This window comes from Plodia interpunctella, chromosome 22 (assembly GCF_027563975.2).
Source record: "Plodia interpunctella isolate USDA-ARS_2022_Savannah chromosome 22, ilPloInte3.2, whole genome shotgun sequence".
NCBI lineage: Eukaryota > Metazoa > Arthropoda > Insecta > Lepidoptera > Pyralidae > Plodia > Plodia interpunctella.
Genome location: NC_071315.1, coordinates 3,108,556 through 3,126,171, shown reverse-complemented (window position 1 = coordinate 3,126,171; position 17,616 = coordinate 3,108,556). Strand labels below are relative to the sequence as shown.

Sequence of the window (17,616 nt, the reverse complement as noted above, 5' to 3'; positions counted from 1 at the left end):
GAATAAATGGACATGTTAAAAAATAATTTACTATTTACTAATTTTGTGCCAAACGGCACAAAATTAGTATGTCTGGAGAATCCTGCACGAATGAGATTGCTGATGTACCTATACACAAGTAGCTAAGTGACAATAGAGAATTTCTAAATGAAAAAGGAAATAAATGGTTGACGTCGAGCCCAGACGGCTCATGGTAGGTAATATTACATCACAGACAGCCGAATCAATTAATCTGGCTTCGAGGCGTCGTCAGAAGCAAGGATTTAAACTAAGTCTTTACAATTTAATCGGAAACGAAACAGAGAAGATGTTGGGGAGAGAGCACAGGGCGAGAGAGATGTAATAATCAAACACTAAGGAAACTAAGGCTTAGCTTTGACAGTCTTATGTTATTATTATTCCTGTTTTTGTCTTTGCCCCTCGACAGTTGGGCAACACAAGTCGGATTATTAGGTACCATCTCTTTCACTAACTCTGAAAATCTTTTGATGTGCAAAAGCACGCAAAAAGGTAGGCTGGCCATAGCGAAAGTTTGTTAGGATGTATGTGTGTGTATGTTCGTAACTCTTTCACGCAAATCCTGAAATACTACGTGAACACGGGGAGCGAAGGCTCGGGGCGCAGTTATTAATATTTTTGGTTTATAGGATATCTCAATACGTTTGTAGAATAGTAGGCAGGTACATGAATCACCAAATCAAGCGCTGTGTTTTTATTTTGAATCTTCAATGTAATCACAGATTTAAAAACATTACAAATGTAATATTTTTATTTCTCTGTGTTTTGAATATATTTGCGTTTCGTTTGTTTGCGTAAAATGGAACGTAAACTTGTTTGTGCTTTGCTTGTTGTTTACTATTTATGTAGAGTTTTTTAAACTGTCGGTGTATTACTCAGTATTTTAATACTTTTACTGAAAAAAATGGAGCTGGGGTAAGTATTCATTATAATATATCTACAATCTACAATAAAATATTCCTGAAAATGTAACGTTGCGAAACCAACCAAACTTTTGTTTTGGCGCGCGCAGCCATGTTTGTCAAAACAGCTGTTACGGGAACGACTTTTCTGTGCCCCGCCGTATTGTTTTTATCATTGCGAGACAAAAAATGTCTCCAATATTCGTAATTCAAGTGTAAACATGAATAAATATATCTTAAAGTAACGTTCGATCAATGAATACGTGAAGATTTATAATGAGTTAAGAGAATCTTTTCATTATTGTTATCATGGCTTGTGGTTTGGATTACGGTGACGTTCCTATGGAAGACGAGGAATTCCAGACGAAATGGAGCAGGTTTTCAGACTGGCTGCATTGTGTTTGTGTGGTAACTTTCGACTTAGAGCTTGGACAAGCGATGGAATGTGTGTATCCGCCTGGCGTCAAGTTGACCGATCAAGAGAAATGTAACATTTGTTATTTGGCTTTCCCCGATTCCAATTCCGGGTGTATGGGAGACACACAATTCCATGTCAGGCTTCGATCGCGAGGCGGGCTTACCAATCAACAAGCTATGTACAACGAGGATGCTGTGCCCACACTTTGTGCAGATTCTACTCACTATTGGGGTTTTGTATACTTCCGACAGGTCAAAGACCCTTCATTACCGCGTGGATATTTCCAGAAAAGTATTATTCTCCTCACTCGACTACCGTTCATTAATTTGTTTTATAAAGTGATACATCTTATAGCACCTAAGCATTTTGAAGATGGGGAGAGTAGTTTAGAAGCTGCATGTCATGATATTAATAGATGGCCAGTATTGGATGCAGGACAGAATGTTCTTTTGCCTCTTTTAGGTTCAGTTTTTCAGTCGTACATTCCTAATCAACAGACTGGTAAGATAACTCGCTCTGATATAGCTAAGCAGATACACTCACCCAATATACCTCATATCTTAGCATCCATACAGGATGTGAATGTTTTTGATGCTTTATCTTCATTAATATCACACTTGCATTTATTATGGGAGTTAGTGTTGACAGCACAACCTATAGTAGTGATCGCCAGCTCACCAACAGAATGTTCAGCATTGGTACAAGCTCTTACAAACTTAATTCAACCGTTACCATATGCAGCTGAATATAGACCTTATTTCACAATACATGACAGTGAATTCAAAGAGTTTACAAGAAAACAATTCAACCCACCGCAAGTGATACTGGGTGTGACAAATCCATTCTTTACAAAAACATTGCAACACTGGCCACATACTATCAAGCTGGGTGATTCAACTGCAATAAAAACAAAGTTGCGTAAAGTTGGCAACATGAAGTTATTGGACACAGCACCTGGTGTTTATACTCAGTATAAAACGTTTTTAGAGAAAGATAAGACAATAATAAAGAAGCTTCATAATGGGATAAGGACAGATCGACCTTCAGAAGTACAGACAGCAATGGTTAAAAGACATTTACTAGAGTTGACACAGAGTTTCATGATCCCATTAGAGAGGTATATGGCTTCACTGATGCCTTTGCAAAAGAATATTTCACCTTTTCGAGCACCACCTGTACCAAATCCTTTTAATCCTGAGGATTTTTTTGCCACATTACAACAGTCTGGACCTCAATTGACAAGTGGCATCAAAGGAGACTGGAACGGTTTATACAGAACATTTTTCAGGTCTCCGAATTTCAGTGCTTGGTTTCACCAAAGATATAATGACTTAACAAATAAGTTGCATAGTTTGCAATTAGAGGTGTTAGCTGAGAGTGACTTGAAGAATTGGTCGATAGGAAAGAAGGAAGTTGAGATTGTAGATATGGTCCTGAAGTTGCGTGAAGTCTTGAAGAGTAACAGACCAGTTCCAGATAATACTAGAACATTGTTGGCGCGGCGTTTAGAAGATCTGAACTGTGTGTTGCCCGATGATATGAAGTCTATACTCAATGCGGCTTCGTGACACAAGAACAGTTGCTCCTCGTTGAGGAGCTGTGGAGACCATCAAGTGAATTACGAATACAGATGTATGACTTGTGTGTGACTATGTAACAAATGAGTAACATTCTTTTGTTTCTGTGCAACTGTCCATGAATTTGTTTTGCAATTTAAGTACAAGAGTAGATAATGTCCAATAATTGACTGTAGCATTAGATCCAATGTGAAATTTATTTTGTTAAGGTTATTTAACAGCTTTTGTTAAATAATTTAAAATTTCCATTATTATATATACAGAAATGAACATGTTGATCATGAAAATCATATAATTTTTTGCTGCTCAGTCGGGTCTGGAAGCTTTTCAAAATTCTTGAGGTAAAATATCAGTACCTTAATAATGCTGATATTTTAATAGAAACTTATGAACTAGGATTGTATTATAGATTTTCTAAATGTGCAATATATTTTTGAAGTTGGGATCATTTATCAATTTGGATGGCCAAGTAATAGATTTTATAAACATGTATTATGATAATGGTTTAATTGTCAATATGGAGGTGTGCTTTGCTTCCTAGTAATTACAGTGAGCTAATTTTACATTAAACTATCCACCAGCTAATTTATGCAATGCTGCTAGAATAGAAGAAATGCTGTTATAACTTACCTAGTTTGATATTATACAATGTATGACTGTAATATGAATATTATAAAATATTTAAGTGGTTAGAATAAATTAGTTAAATTTAAATGTAATTAACAAAATCAAGTTAATTATTTTTATGAATGGGCTAACAGTTGCTAATTAGAATCTCTAAGCGGTGTTTTATTACCGTAATAATTGTTAACATAACTTTGTATACCGAATTCGCCGAAATTTGGCGAACTGTTCGCGGATAGTGTGGAGCCGGCATACAATTTCCTATGCATGTAATCATGTGCGCACACACTCAGTACGCATACAAATAGACATAGTTATTCGAATGTAGACTTTATAGCCAATAACTGATATTAATAAACCTGTTTACATGAAAACAGATTGAAAGTGTTACCTACAGTTTATTTCTGTAAAACTTAAAAAAAACTGTTCAAAACACTTTCGTTACCTCAAAAGTCCCTGCTGTCGTATGGCGCGGCTATGAATACGTAGTAATGTTAACAATCTAGGTGTGTCAATGTATGTATTCTAAGGATTAAATTATGTGTTAAAGGGTGAATTTTTGAGCATTTCGATCACCGTCATTAACCACCATCCTTCCAATTTGAACAAAGACAAGAATCTTTAAACTACCCTTATTTATGAATAATTCTGTGTTGGGGGTTAGTGTAAGATTTTATCAATATTTGATTTTTGAGATTTTAGAATGGTTCTCTATTTTGAAGGACTGTAATGACGGCAGCGGTCAAAATGTTCGAAAATCAAGCCTATAACGAAGCCTATAATTGTTGCTCATAATGTCTTAGGTAGTTTAGATACTATACCTAGTGCTATACCAAATTTGTTTATGTATTATACAAATGCACACAAACCTATAATGTACCTCTTAAAAATCAATATAAGCATTATATCAAGACTTAAATTACATAATTTGTAATGAAAAGATGATATTTTTAAATAGGCATTTCAATAATAAAAATATGGATTGTTTCTCTTTTAAAAGTAGGTACCTAAACAAATAGGGTTCAGTACCTTTAATATTTCTATGTTTGTTAGGTTCACAGTTATATATTAGTACATTATATAACCATAAACTCCATCCAATTTTATCTAAATAAATAACATTGTTTTATCTAATGATGTATGACATCAACATACTACAAGTTAATGATACACTATTATCTATCTAGTGCTATTAGTAATGTTTGAATAAAAGCCTAATTGTGATGTGACGAATGCGTGCATATAAAAATTCAATAAAAAAAAATGCACGGCACTGGCCGTAGTTGTATTCGTCATTTCCATGCTCAATATTTTTTATTTCCTAATGTTAATTAATTCCGACACAATGTTTTATTGTTAATAATGGAATACATTAATAGAATTATTACAAGAGCAGTTTTTCGCTTTGTCACATAATGGGTCCCGGTCGCATAGTGAATGTCCCTTCCGTAAAATGTCCCCTAGTAACAAATTAGAATTTCTAGGTTTTGTTAAGTACCCTCATAATATAAGATGTAAATAAATATATTAAAGAAAAAGGCCCAATTTATGCATTCTGCGACCAATAGCCAATTTGTTACCAGGTTGCAAAAGGGACATTTTGCGACGAAGCGTAATTTGCATCCATCGTTAATTTGGTTTTCATTAGAAATATTTTTTTTAAATTAACATTTGGTTTCCACACTAAGCAGATATTGGTGCCAAATTTTAGACCTCTATTGAGTATCAAATCCACTAATGATAAGTGATAATCAAGTCTTAATGTTTTTTCAACAATAATGCATCAGTTACCTCAGTTTGGAAAATCTCTAATCCAAAAATCAGAAGCATTGTGACATGATTTTTACATAACGTTAGCAGAAATAATGAATAGCAAAGTATAGTTTTTAGGTTTAAGCATCAGCTAAACTATATTTTCGGAGCTCAAGATTTTTTGTGTATAATTGCTATTCTTCCATATTACGGCTAAGCTATAAGACATATCCCAATATTGTATGTCCTATTGTTAACCCTTGTTAATTAATTTTTTGTACATGTACCAACATACAAATTTATTTTTTGGACTTGCCAAGGTGCTTCTACATATGGTTTATCATGCTCATGTTTTTATTACTTACGTTGTTTAAACTTGTTAAAGTTGTTACTATCTGTAGTCCAAATGGCGAGATGCCGACCACCGTGCGAAGTGGAGACTAAAAAGTAGGAAAGCGGACTTTGGTCTACGACTTTGGCTCAACGGCCGAGGATATAACCAAGAAAGTGTTCAGATGTGAGGGATAGGCAATATAATTTAGTGCCTTTATTCTTTTTTTCTATAACGAAATATTTGTTAGCAAGGGTGTTACAATCAGATTGTAAATATAATGATCATTGTACAAAAACATCACTAGTATTTAGTTATAATCAATGGAAATAAAACATTATAATTTTTCAAATAAAACATTTTAATTAACTTTTGTGCTACCATGGCACACTCCTGCTGACACGGGGACCACGGTCCTCAGGATAACTTCACCTTTCCAACACTGGACATGGATGAATAAATCCGTATTGGCATCTTTGGTGCAAACATAACATAAATCTATTTACATACTAGTAGGCGGTAAATGGAATCACAATCTGGTGTATCTGGCCTTGCTCCATATATTGTCATTGTCAGTAACTAATGTGTAGACTCCGGCAAGGGTAAGACCAACGGCTGCCCCAAGGCCCATGGAGCGGAGCCCTGCGGTGCTCTTGTAAATTATTCCTGTGGTGGCTGCAGCTATGAAAGTGTTTGCTGTATCTTCTTTATCACGGACCCAAGTCACTCCGAGGGCAATGCAGGAATAGAATGAAGCAATGATGCCTAAAGTGCAGCCTGTTGTTGTACCTGTAATGAGAAAAGCACTTGTATAATTCATTTTTATTTTAGAGAGGCTTTTTGATATAGAAATTGCACTTTTCATTAATTTGGGCAATACCAGTCAATACTAACCTTGCTTCATGACATAGTTGATAACTTGGGTCCTCCTGACTTTGCCAACCTGCCCAGCAAGTGTGGTCGCTCGGAGGCCTTTGTACAATCCGCTAATTCCTCCAATTCCTGTTATTTCGAAGAAACATCTTATTATGCAAATTCTAGGGAATCTTAAGTAGGTATATGAAGACCGAACAACATGTAACATATTTATTTCTATTATTTGAAAAATTTCAGGATTGCATTAGGTTATGTCCTTTTCGTCATCTATTTTATTAGTATAAATATTGCATAATTTTTAATAATTTCAATACCATTGAAGGTTATGTAAATCATTTGAGGTTATATTACATTGATAATATTGTTATTATCTCACCTGAACCGCTCATGAAAGACATTCCAATGATAGGAAGAGCTACATTTGACCTTCTTGCTGTAGATGCCATATGTCTATCATCAGGATAAAGGAATTCTGGTTGCATTTTCGGTATGATATGAGGATCGAAGTTCAGGTAAGGGGACAGGCTTGAGCTCGCCTGGTTGTTCGGTTTTTCTTCATTTTTCGGTATAATATCGCCGAATATCGACATTTTTCTATTTAATGCATGTAATTAACTAATCTAAAACTAAAAATCGTGATTTTTGTAATCACGCACAGATTTTTGAAGAATTGATTGAAATGTCAATTCCATCGAATGTCACTGTCAGTCATTTGTCAATTCAATTCGGCTTTTCTATAGTATTGCCAGTATTGAAAAGCTTATTTTGCCAATTTTTTAATTAAATAAAGTGTTTAATCAAGTTTTACATAAAATGAAAGCGTAAAGTAGGAAGATGCGGCGGGGTGAGACTGCATTATTAGGCCGTCGCAATTTGAACTTGACTGTGCTTACAACCATAATGGCGTATTGGACATGTTATTAACTACATATCATTTGTTTTAGTGATGAGAGAACACCTGAAGATGTTAGGAAAGTAATCAAAATAGCTAAACTTCATGAATCTGAGTTGACAGAAATTACCCAAATACTAAGATTTCCTGATCCAAGCAAACGAAATGATAACTTAAAACTTATGCAACTCGATGACAATTTACTTAAAATAATAGAAGAAGGCAAAGAACTAATTTTCAAAGGTAATGTTTACTGAGGTACAGGATAAGTAATATTACAATTATACTTACCTATATATTTTTGAACCTACATATACATTATTATTGCTTTTGTAGGAGATCCAGACGAAAATGTAGTACTATGCACTAGTGATAAGACTTACGACGTCAAGGAAGCGGAAACATCTAACAGTTTACTTTTGGTACCCGACTTGTTGTTTGCTGCTGCTACGGGCATGGATGAAACTAAGAAAAATAATTCCATGGAAGGTGATTCAGACACGTCGTTTGATAAATCGAATTCCAGTCTGAATAAATCTACGGAATCTGATGAGGGTGTTAAAAGTCCAAGGATAATTCAAAACAAAGATATTATGAATACTTTCTTCACATATTATGAATTAAAACCATGCAAACCTCGCTTATCAAAGTTAAGAAAAACCTTGGAACCGACTAGATACCAAGGATCTGAGCTAGAATACGCCGTAGATAAAGCTAAGTTATTAACTTATGAGATGATATTTGATCAAACTCAGGCGTCTAGGACAGAGCTAAATGCCGAATTAAAGAAATGTCAAGCTATTGAAATCGATGGATATTATCGTTTGCTTGATTTCGATTATGAATTTCGCGTGTTGTCTTACATGCTTGATTTAATAGAGGAGAATTCGTGGCCTTTAGATAGAATTTCTAAAGAGATCACATTAGACAGTTTGAAAGATCTGGTACCACTTACTATTCTGGATTCAATGTTTGAATTCTATAGTGTTGAATCAGTGATCGACGATGGTGTTCAATATTACCAATATAAGCAAGATAAAGTATGCAAATTCTTAGCCAGAGTTTTACTTAAAAGTGCAGGAAAATTTAATCTTGTCGAATTTCTACAAGCATGGAAAGATTCCGTTCCTGAAGGAATGACTCCTGATGTAAGTATAACTTTTTATTTAATGCTATTGCAACCCTTTAAACCCTTATATTAACTACTATTTAAACCCTTTTTTGTTTCTTTCCTGCTACGAGTATAAGTGATTAGAGTTATTACTTCTCTGGCTGATTTATTTCTAGTCATGAGATTATGTTCTGGAATGATTGATTGGAATAAATTTATTTTTAGGAATCTTTGTTGTCTGGAATAGCATTAATCGACAAAACTACTACTCCAAAAGTAGTATGGGGATTTGTGGAAAGCGACCTACCAGAAGAAATCAATGAACGTTTCAAGATACTATTTCAAGCAAGGCCGAAGTGGACAGTCGAGGAAATATCGCCATACATAGAGTAAGTTAGGTTTTAAATATATTTATCTACTAGATGCACATTGCGGTGTTAGCCGCGTAATTAAAAAAGATATTTAAGATTTTTATGCACAGTACCTATTTTATAAAGCGTCATTGACTTTCGATTTTTTGACCAAATTCTAATCAAATCGGGTACTTTCTGGATAAAAGGTACTATATCTGGTAATCCAAGATATCAGATTCCTTAATACCATATTTCATAATAATAGCTCCAACCGTTTGAGTATGAAGAACTCACAATTCTTCGCCTTTATAATATTGCTAGCCGCACCGCGCGGTGTTACCCGCGTAATTAAGAAAATACCTAGTTTTATACACAGTAGCGCCATCTACTTTTTAAAACGCCAGACCTTTTGAGCGTGAAGAAGTAACATACTCACAAACTTTTGCCATTATAATATTAGTGGGATATTATATGAGATTTTTATGACTTCTTTTGTTCTTTTCTGTATCTATAATTCCCTTTATTACTTTTAGATGCTATGCCACAGAAAAGATGAATGTCAATGCTTTATTAACGAAATATGCCAGAGCCTCTACACAAGATGGACTCAGAGTATTTTCTGCAAAACATATGAAGTAATCTAATAAAAAAAAATATTTTAAACCACTTATATAATTAATTACAATAAAACAATCGTGTAAAGTATATGCCTTTTTTATTTGATTTTTTTTTTATAAAATTTAATATGTACATTAATTTAAGTAGATCTAATTCTAAAATCCTTATAGTTATATTAATTTACTAACACAGCCCTCGTATTTCTCCTCAATTCAATATGCCTTTGCAAAGATGGTAATCATTTATCTTCACAACATACGGCATACTAAGCATTCCCCTTATTTATTTCATTCTATATATTTATTATAAATTATGTGCTAGATCTTATTCTGCATAAATGCGAAGCATCGTAAATATCTTTGGTATTCTAGTTTATGAAGATTTAACTTTCTTCCTTAGAGTCTCGAGCTCATCCCACATTTCTTTAGGTAAATCTGATCCGACTTCTTCCTTGAAATATTTTCCGATAGCATCAGCCTGAGGACACATACAAACAGATACAATGATTAAATAAATAAAATACTACTATACAATGACTGGAAATTTGCAGTATTACGAATTATGAGATATTGATTGAAGATTCGTATTTCAATACTATACAATTACATTATCGTAGTAAAGATGTTTTAATATAATTATTTACCTCTTGCAACCAGAAGTCTTTTGGTATGCTGAACAGCGTGTTCATGTCAATAGGTCCGAGGTCCTGAGTATTAAGGTCTCCCTCCCTAGGTACATATCCAAGCGGAGTTTCAGTGTAGCACGGCTCGTTGTCACAGCGGCGGAGAACCCAGTCCAAAACACGAGAGTTGTCGCCGAAACCAGGCCATAGGAATTTACCCTAAAAATATCGTAAACAAAATATTAGTTATTGCAGATAAATTAAAAAAAACAAGTTCAAAAGAAAATCGCCATAACGTAGATTTATTACCTCATCGTTCTTACGGAACCAGTTGACGTGGAAGATCTTCGGCATTTTGCGTCCAGCCTGGGGCATAGACAACCAATGTTTCAGGTACTCGCCGAAATTGTAGCCGAAGAACGGACGCATCGCAAATGGATCGTTCATTACCACTTTACCCTGTAATATAGTTTTCATTATTAGGTAATTTGACGGATTTATTAAAGCTTGAATATTCTTTTATCGATTTAGTTGCGACTTATTTTTGTTTATTACCGTTATCATATAAAAATTGTTTGCTCGCTTGTGAACAATTAACTCCTAATCTTCAAGTAAATGTCAGTCATTAACTTACGCTGTGTTCAGCTGCAGCGGTGGATTCAGATCTCATAGAAGCGCCCATGAAGACGCCGTGTTTCCAATCTCTGGCCTCAACGACTAAAGGCACGCCGGCTGGTCGTCTCCCGCCAAGCAAGATGGCAGAAATTGGCACTCCCTCTGCACTTTCCCATTCACTATCAATTATTGGGCACTGGTCTGCTGGTGTACAGAATCTGAAAAATAAAGTGATTTTTATAAATCCATACGAAAATAAAATTATAGTTATAAAATAGTTTTCGTACTAAACTATCGCACTTTTGGAATCCATTAATTTCCCTAGAAACCGAAACCCGGAAATGTGAGAGATTTTATAAGCTTGCAACATGAAGCTAAACAAAACACAAAACTGACTTTTTAAAATGTAACACCAAAACAAAATTTTAAATTCAGCCTACCTGGAGTTAGGGTGCGCAGCTGGAGTTTTGCTCTCAGGAGTCCAGGCCTGCCCCTTCCAGTCCGTCAGCTTGGCCGGAGCCCTGCCCATGCCTTCCCACCACACGCCACCTTCCTCAGTCTCGGCCACGTTGGTGAACACGGTGTTGCGGAATATTGTCGACATTGCAATTGGGTTGGTGGCTTCTGATGTGCCTGTGGTAATTTATTAAGCTTGAATGTGCGATAATCGAAAAATAAGAATAAAATTGGTTTTAACATTTTTAAATCTACGCTCTTTCGAGTTTCGTGGCTTTTGGGTCTTTTTACCATGGAGGTAAATACTGTGTCTAAATGATAAATGTATATAACTTAGAGTGTCTTTATTCATAGTTGTGATAAACTGTACAGAACAGAACCCTTATTGGTTGATTCATGTAGGTACTTACTAGCTACAATTATGATTTGTCATTCATGTATTAACTGTAGGGTCTCTTTGTAAAAACAATAGAAAACTTACCAGGAGCAACTCCAAAGAAGCCGTTTTCCGGGTTAATAGCCCTCAGCACTCCGTTTTTATCGAACTTCATCCACGCGATGTCGTCGCCGACACACTCCACCTTGTACCCGGGCAGGGTAGGCGTCATCATGGCGAGGTTGGTCTTCCCGCAGGCCGAGGGGAAAGCGGCCGCTATGTAGCGTTTACGGCCTTGCGGGTTGGTGATGCCTACGATCTGCGAATTTGAAAAGATCTTGTGAAGCAAAAATTAATAAACATCATTTGCAGCTCACAAAGAGCTATACTTGTGTGTGGTCGTTAATGTAATTTCAGATGCACTGAATATCAGCGTCATGGCTCTTCGTCACGGCACGAGCAGAGTGGTACCCTTTTGTAGCATATTTAATGTACTTTTGTAATATTAACATTTTGTTAATTTCCTGTGAGGTATATTAGTATGTTATGAATACATTTATTTCTATTTCTAGATGTCTTTAGGCGACTATTGAATACAACCTGTTACGCAGTATCCATGCTCATTTGCAAAGAAAAGCATAGCATGTGCCACCTGCTTCTCCCTGATTTTAAAAAATAATATAACATTCTTCTCATAGGTAAAACCATAGAAGTATTAAATGGATTAAATAGAACTATTTTATACATCTATGAGGTAAAATCTATTTTATAATCCCAATTCGTCCACTATATAGTGAAATTTGCTAGCTGGCTATCCAGCTAAACATGGCCTTAGATTTTCGCACCTTTCTTTTTGATGGACTTCTTTCGACTCTCCACCGCTCACTACTCTCTCCTTTATCTGGTACAAGTCCATTCATGGCATTCCTTTACCTCTTTTTGCTTAGCTATTCTGCCTTCTATTAGGTTGGGTAATGACGTAATAATGTACCTACGCAGTGTTGAGGTTAGGTTTGTATGTTTATAGCATCGTCGTTGGTTTGTAACCTAGGTTACGTTATTGTTGATTGTCCAAGTTTGTCAGTTTTGTTTTGTGTGAAAAAAATAAAGTATGTGATATACGCTCATTAAATATATGGTTTTATTGATAGTAGGTAGGAACATGGAGACTTCCACAAGTGTATGATATTATTAGGAGTTTAACACGTAGAAGCATGATTCAGTTCAACATTAGAAAATTAATTGGACCCAAATTGGGCCATTTAAAGTTTATTTTAAAATACATTAAGTATGATGCAGCACATGCCTCATAACAAAGGTAGTTAGTGAAATGATTAAATAAGTAGAATGGCGCTAATCTATCGGTCATTATTGGACATAATATAAACGATTGCCTAAATTGTTTTCTAATTCAAACAAGAAATACCTGAGTTAAATGACTAATGAATAGGACTATTTTGAATGTATACCTTTAAAAATACCTTTACAAATACGGCTATGAAAACAGTAGAAAAGTTGACCGTGGCCGAATTAGTCAATTTTGAAAAAAAAAATATTTTCGTGTCAACTTTGTTCAACAGTAGCGACGCCCTCACGAGGCAAATCGTATGGCACCGGACCATAAGAATTGATAAGTTTTTTTAAAATATGCTTGTAATGTTTACTCACCAACATATGTTCAGCGAGCCATCCCTCACGTCTAGCGATGACAGAGCCCAGCCGGAGAGCGAAGCACTTCTTGCCAAGCAAGCTGTTGCCGCCATAACCACTTCCTGTAAACAACAGAAATTACAAGCTTAGCTTCTAGCCGCAACTATGCATGATTGTGAAAATTCAGTTTCCCATTTCAGTTTTCAGTGAGAAATTTTCTCGTAGTGCCTTACACTCGTTGTTATTAAGGAATAACAACGTAAAGAGTAATATTATACAAGTATTTTTCATTTTCTTGTAGGCTTCTGACAACAGTACCTTTCTGAGATAAGTCTGTCTTTATACCTTTTTACTGCTTTCTTTGTATGGGTTTTCTTTGTGCCATAAAGAGTTTACAAACAAACTGAACAAATTGGCTATTTTGGAATTATTAGTTTCTTTGGTATGTATAATCTTTCTACACGAATACTCACCAAAACTGACAATTTCGTCGTCAGCAGGCTTGTGTAAGATGATGGTGCGCTGAGGGTCGCAGGGCCAGCCCGGGACCCCGGCGTGGCCCACCGCATGCAGACACTTCACAAAGGTTTCGTCTTGACGCAATGCCTCCAAAACTTTGCTGCCTAACGTGAGAAAAAAAAAACAAAAAATATAAAAAGCACAGATCAACAAAAACCAAAAAAGAGATCTATACGAAAAGGCTGTACGTTATCTATACTTATATAAAAAAAACTGTATAAAAAATCTTTGCTTTACGAAATAGAAAAAAAATCTATTGGTATACTATTTATGTTATACTATTTGAAACGGATATTGATATATTATTAATTGTAGGATATGAAAGGTCAATAAAACTATTTAATCTTGCAATAACCTCAAATATAATTTTAATTTTACGAATACAAGGATTATATTTTAATGAAGTTATTATTTCGAAGAGAATATAATTAATCCATTGGTTATAATAACTGGAGCATGGCCAAAATACCTACGTGAATACTCATCCTTTAGAAACGACATAAATTTGTAACGTTTGGCAAAAAATTACAGGGGCACTTATTTTTACAATAATACAAGGATATTGGATTACTCACCGATCCTGGTCATGACCCTCATGGAGTAGACGACGTAGGGAGAGTCAGTCAACTCGACTCCGATCTTGGACAGTGGAGATCCCACGGGACCCATCGAAAACGGGATCACGTACATCGTGCGACCTGATGGTGGAGCAAAAGAATTAGCTAAAAACTGGCTAAAGATACGATACTCCAGGATTCAAGCAGATTGCTTGCTTCCAGAGTGACGGATTTTGTAAGAGCAAGTCTTCGTTGAATAGAATATTAGGAAGTAGCTTTAGAGAAATCATGGGTACCTACAGATATTTTGTCTAAGGATGATCTCAAAAACATAACACAAGGGCTGTTACAGTTACTTCGGTTCTGCAAAGGTATAGATTAGGCAACCTACACCCCAAATCTGGGTGCTGGGACTATGTCTCGCTCCTTCTCACAGCAGGTGACAGTGAAAGACATCTGGATTGAAGTAGATTCCTTGCTTCCAGAGATGTGCCATCTAGTATAAGAGAGAGCATCACTCGTATATAAGAATACAATTTAAAACGTTACCTTTCATGCAGCCAGGGAACCGATCAGCCACCGCATTCTCGTAGTCACTGGGCGCGATGTAGTTTCCCAAAGCGGACTTCTGGCCGATTCGGGCGGCCGGGACCACGTCCCGCTCATTCTCGGAGCAGATGAAGGTGCGGGACTCCACGCGGGCCACATCAGCCGGGTCGGTGCGGGCCAGCCAACTAGAATTCGAGGAGGATTTGGATAAAAACTTAAAAATGTTTTGTTATGCAGATCACACATAAGAAAGAAATAAATCAATGTGTAATCGGCAAACACAATGAAAACTTATGAGTAAAGATTAAGTATAAAGAATATATGTATACTTATAATAACTGGACTATTATCTGTACGTAGGAGATATTTACGTATATGGAATAAAATATGTCAGCCGAAAAGGCGACCAGTTGACGTGCTGTTTAACTACTACCTACCTACTCAGCAGTGGGTAGTTTTTACTAAATCGGCGACTAACTATGTATTTACTACGTGTCAGCGCAAAATGTAAAAAGATGAATTCATTCACGCCACCTGGCATAGTACTAGTACTATGAATAGGACTATTTTGAAACCATACAGTGCTCAAGCTATCGAAACTAGTTTCGATAGCTTGAGCACTGTATCGAAACTAGTTTCGATAGCTTGAGCACTGTATGGTTAGAAATAACCATGGTTTCCATTCCCTGTCGAGTCTAGAATTTTTTTTAATTTTAAATCAAAGCTAACTTTTAAAAAAGAAAGAAATTTTATTACGTTACGTTATTATATTCATATTATTACATTAAAAAGAGGTAGTTTCAATCTAAATCATCATAACAATAAAACTACAATCAAATTGATACTTAAATAGGTAGGTATACTAATAACAAAAATGTCATGGACTTTAAAACCAATAAAATATTAATGAAAATTAACTGTCTACCGGAATATTATGCAATATAAACTTTTATCAGTCTGTACATAGTAGTCCATACAGAATTACAGACAAAGCAAAAACTAGAAAGATAATATTAATATCTTATTAAGATGACTATGTACAACGATGATAATTACTAATTAATGGAAAGAACGTAATTAAGTTTGTTTACAAATAAAACGTTTAATGTCCAGGAAGTTCTGCGAATCATGTCTCGAGTTCAGATTCCAAAGGTAACCCATGTATCAGATAAAGAACCGTTACAACCGGATCTATTTCTACGTTTCGTATTTTCTAATTTTGAAAGAAAAAAACATCGTTTATTATTTGTTGAATAATTAAGAAACACATAAAAAAAGAAAGCGGACCGCTGGCCTCCGACGCTCAACGGCTAAGAAAGTAACCGGTAAAACGCTCAGATGAGAGAGAGACAAAGGCTTACTTACCAGTTATCATACTGCTTGAGGGATTTGAGGGTGCCTTGCTTCTGCATGAACTGCAGGAGCGCGTCGGCCTCCGCTTCGGAGCCGTCACACACGTGCACGTGGTCAGGCTGGCACAGCGCCGCACTGCGCTCCACAAACGCACGGACCTGACAGAAGGAGCAGATAGCTATAAGATTGTATACACCTTGTCCATAGCTACAACGACCTTTCATTGCACAGACGTCGACTTTTTTTTCGTTTCCTGTTCCCACTCGTCTGCTTCAGCCCCGCGAGTTGTATAATAATAGGGCGTCTCCTCTTTTTGCCAGTTACTTGCACGTTTTACTTGCATGATTTAGCAGCCATACCTTGGGTGTGAGCGATGCCAACTGCGCTGGCGTGGCGGCGCCCCTCAGCGCAGTTTGGTGCGCCGCTCGGCTGCAACCCAATGCCAACTGAGCGCATCTGAAAACCAAGTATTGTTATAGCATTCAGTTTGTACATGGGGGTACTAAATGACTACACATAACCTAACTAATTACATGCGAAATTAGTTTAAAACATAGATAGCTACATTTTCTCACTTTCACACGTCGCATTTTTGGTTGGATCCTCAGAAATTGTGGTTGTGTTGTGAAATCGCTTTTTTTCAGTATCGATACGTACGACAGGTTCGTTTATATAGGACTATAATTATGTTCATTTGTGTAGGATACTAAAATAGTGACGTTTGCTTTGCTAGTTCGCGTTATGAGGAAAATATTTTTCCATTACAATCTTTGTGTTTTCCTTTGAATAGACATATATATTTTGAGAGTTAGATTAGAGGTCTTCGGTCTTCTATCGGATTCTCACGTTGATCAATATCAACGTGAGAACAAAACAAATAAGTATGTCGATCCGTGATTAATTTTTGTGTAAACTTCCTTTGTTATGTAAATACTGAAGTAGGTACTTACTTCGAAATTATTTGTTTTTTTTACATACCTAAGTAGTTGTGTTTTTAGTATCTATTATTTTATTTATTTTCATTATTAGTATAATGAAAAGTGGTTTAAACTTATTATGAACTTCAAGCGTTCAAAAATAGGTTTTATGAATTTTATCTCAATCTGATATAATCTACCTAACTAATATATTATGATAAATAAAATAATTATATTCTCAATACCCTTTATCATGTAATCCTTTACTTAATCCCAATCAAAGTTGTATACCTCTATAAGTTTTGATTAAGGAATCGATTAGTTATTAACGTTTGTAAAAAAGTAAGTACTACTTAACTAGTTACGTTTAACTATGAACCTATTTAGGTTTATTAATATCATAATTGAGTGAAATTTTGAGACTGACAATTTGAATATTTAAAAACTTTATTGAAAAAAATTACAAGATTTATTTACCTACAAAAGGTGGGCATTCTTTACCACAAAATTCTTCACGAAATTCTATATGT

General features: G+C 35.5%; 4 protein-coding genes across 5 annotated transcripts in view; 2 read left to right on the top strand and 2 right to left on the bottom strand.

Annotated features, from left to right (window-relative positions):
• Window positions 1-807: 807 nt before the first annotated feature.
• On the top strand, window positions 808-9,570 carry LOC128679776 (uncharacterized protein). The gene is made up of 5 exons (XM_053762218.2): window positions 808-933; window positions 7,443-7,633; window positions 7,727-8,538; window positions 8,727-8,890; window positions 9,388-9,570. The coding sequence occupies exons 1-5, from the start codon at window positions 923-925 to the stop codon at window positions 9,491-9,493; spliced, it is 1,284 nt and encodes a 427-aa protein (XP_053618193.1). The 5' UTR covers window positions 808-922; the 3' UTR covers window positions 9,494-9,570.
• Window positions 1,010-5,979, top strand: LOC128679775 (uncharacterized protein). Its single transcript, XM_053762217.1, has one exon. The coding sequence runs from the start codon at window positions 1,230-1,232 to the stop codon at window positions 2,904-2,906; it is 1,677 nt and encodes a 558-aa protein (XP_053618192.1). The 5' UTR covers window positions 1,010-1,229; the 3' UTR covers window positions 2,907-5,979.
• Window positions 4,910-7,202, bottom strand: LOC128679780 (mitochondrial import inner membrane translocase subunit Tim23). The gene is made up of 3 exons (XM_053762225.2): window positions 6,875-7,202; window positions 6,517-6,624; window positions 4,910-6,411 (listed from the first exon to the last, which is right to left on the bottom strand). Exons 1-3 carry the CDS (start codon window positions 7,086-7,088, stop codon window positions 6,152-6,154), a joined length of 582 nt encoding a protein of 193 aa, XP_053618200.1. The 5' UTR covers window positions 7,089-7,202; the 3' UTR covers window positions 4,910-6,151.
• Window positions 9,553-17,616, bottom strand: part of LOC128679774 (phosphoenolpyruvate carboxykinase [GTP]-like) — a 22,291-nt gene continuing 14,227 nt past the window's right edge. For both annotated transcript variants that reach the window (XM_053762216.1, XM_053762215.1), the window contains 12 exons: window positions 16,529-16,625; window positions 16,182-16,327; window positions 14,817-15,001; window positions 14,286-14,408; window positions 13,665-13,814; window positions 13,210-13,313; window positions 11,647-11,860; window positions 11,150-11,342; window positions 10,729-10,927; window positions 10,404-10,553; window positions 10,116-10,313; window positions 9,553-9,949 (listed from right to left, as the gene is read on the bottom strand). In XM_053762216.1, the coding sequence (XP_053618191.1) occupies window positions 9,845-9,949; window positions 10,116-10,313; window positions 10,404-10,553; window positions 10,729-10,927; window positions 11,150-11,342; window positions 11,647-11,860; window positions 13,210-13,313; window positions 13,665-13,814; window positions 14,286-14,408; window positions 14,817-15,001; window positions 16,182-16,327; window positions 16,529-16,625 (1,864 nt within the window). In that variant the 3' untranslated portion in view covers window positions 9,553-9,844. The remainder of the gene's footprint in view (window positions 9,950-10,115; window positions 10,314-10,403; window positions 10,554-10,728; window positions 10,928-11,149; window positions 11,343-11,646; window positions 11,861-13,209; window positions 13,314-13,664; window positions 13,815-14,285; window positions 14,409-14,816; window positions 15,002-16,181; window positions 16,328-16,528; window positions 16,626-17,616) is intronic.

Coding starts and splice junctions, on each gene's coding strand:
- LOC128679780 (XM_053762225.2), bottom strand. CDS start 7,088: ATGTCGATATTCGGCGATATTATACCGAAAAATGAAGAAAAACCGAAC. Junction 6,625..6,874: donor GTCTTTCATGAGCGGTTCAG/GTGAGATAATAA, acceptor TCGAAATAACAG/GAATTGGAGGAATTAGCGGA. Junction 6,412..6,516: donor CAACTATGTCATGAAGCAAG/GTTAGTATTGAC, acceptor TTCTCATTACAG/GTACAACAACAGGCTGCACT.
- LOC128679776 (XM_053762218.2), top strand. Junction 7,634..7,726: donor CAAAGAACTAATTTTCAAAG/GTAATGTTTACT, acceptor TTGCTTTTGTAG/GAGATCCAGACGAAAATGTA. Junction 8,891..9,387: donor GAAATATCGCCATACATAGA/GTAAGTTAGGTT, acceptor TATTACTTTTAG/ATGCTATGCCACAGAAAAGA.
- LOC128679775 (XM_053762217.1), top strand. CDS start 1,230: ATGGCTTGTGGTTTGGATTACGGTGACGTTCCTATGGAAGACGAGGAA.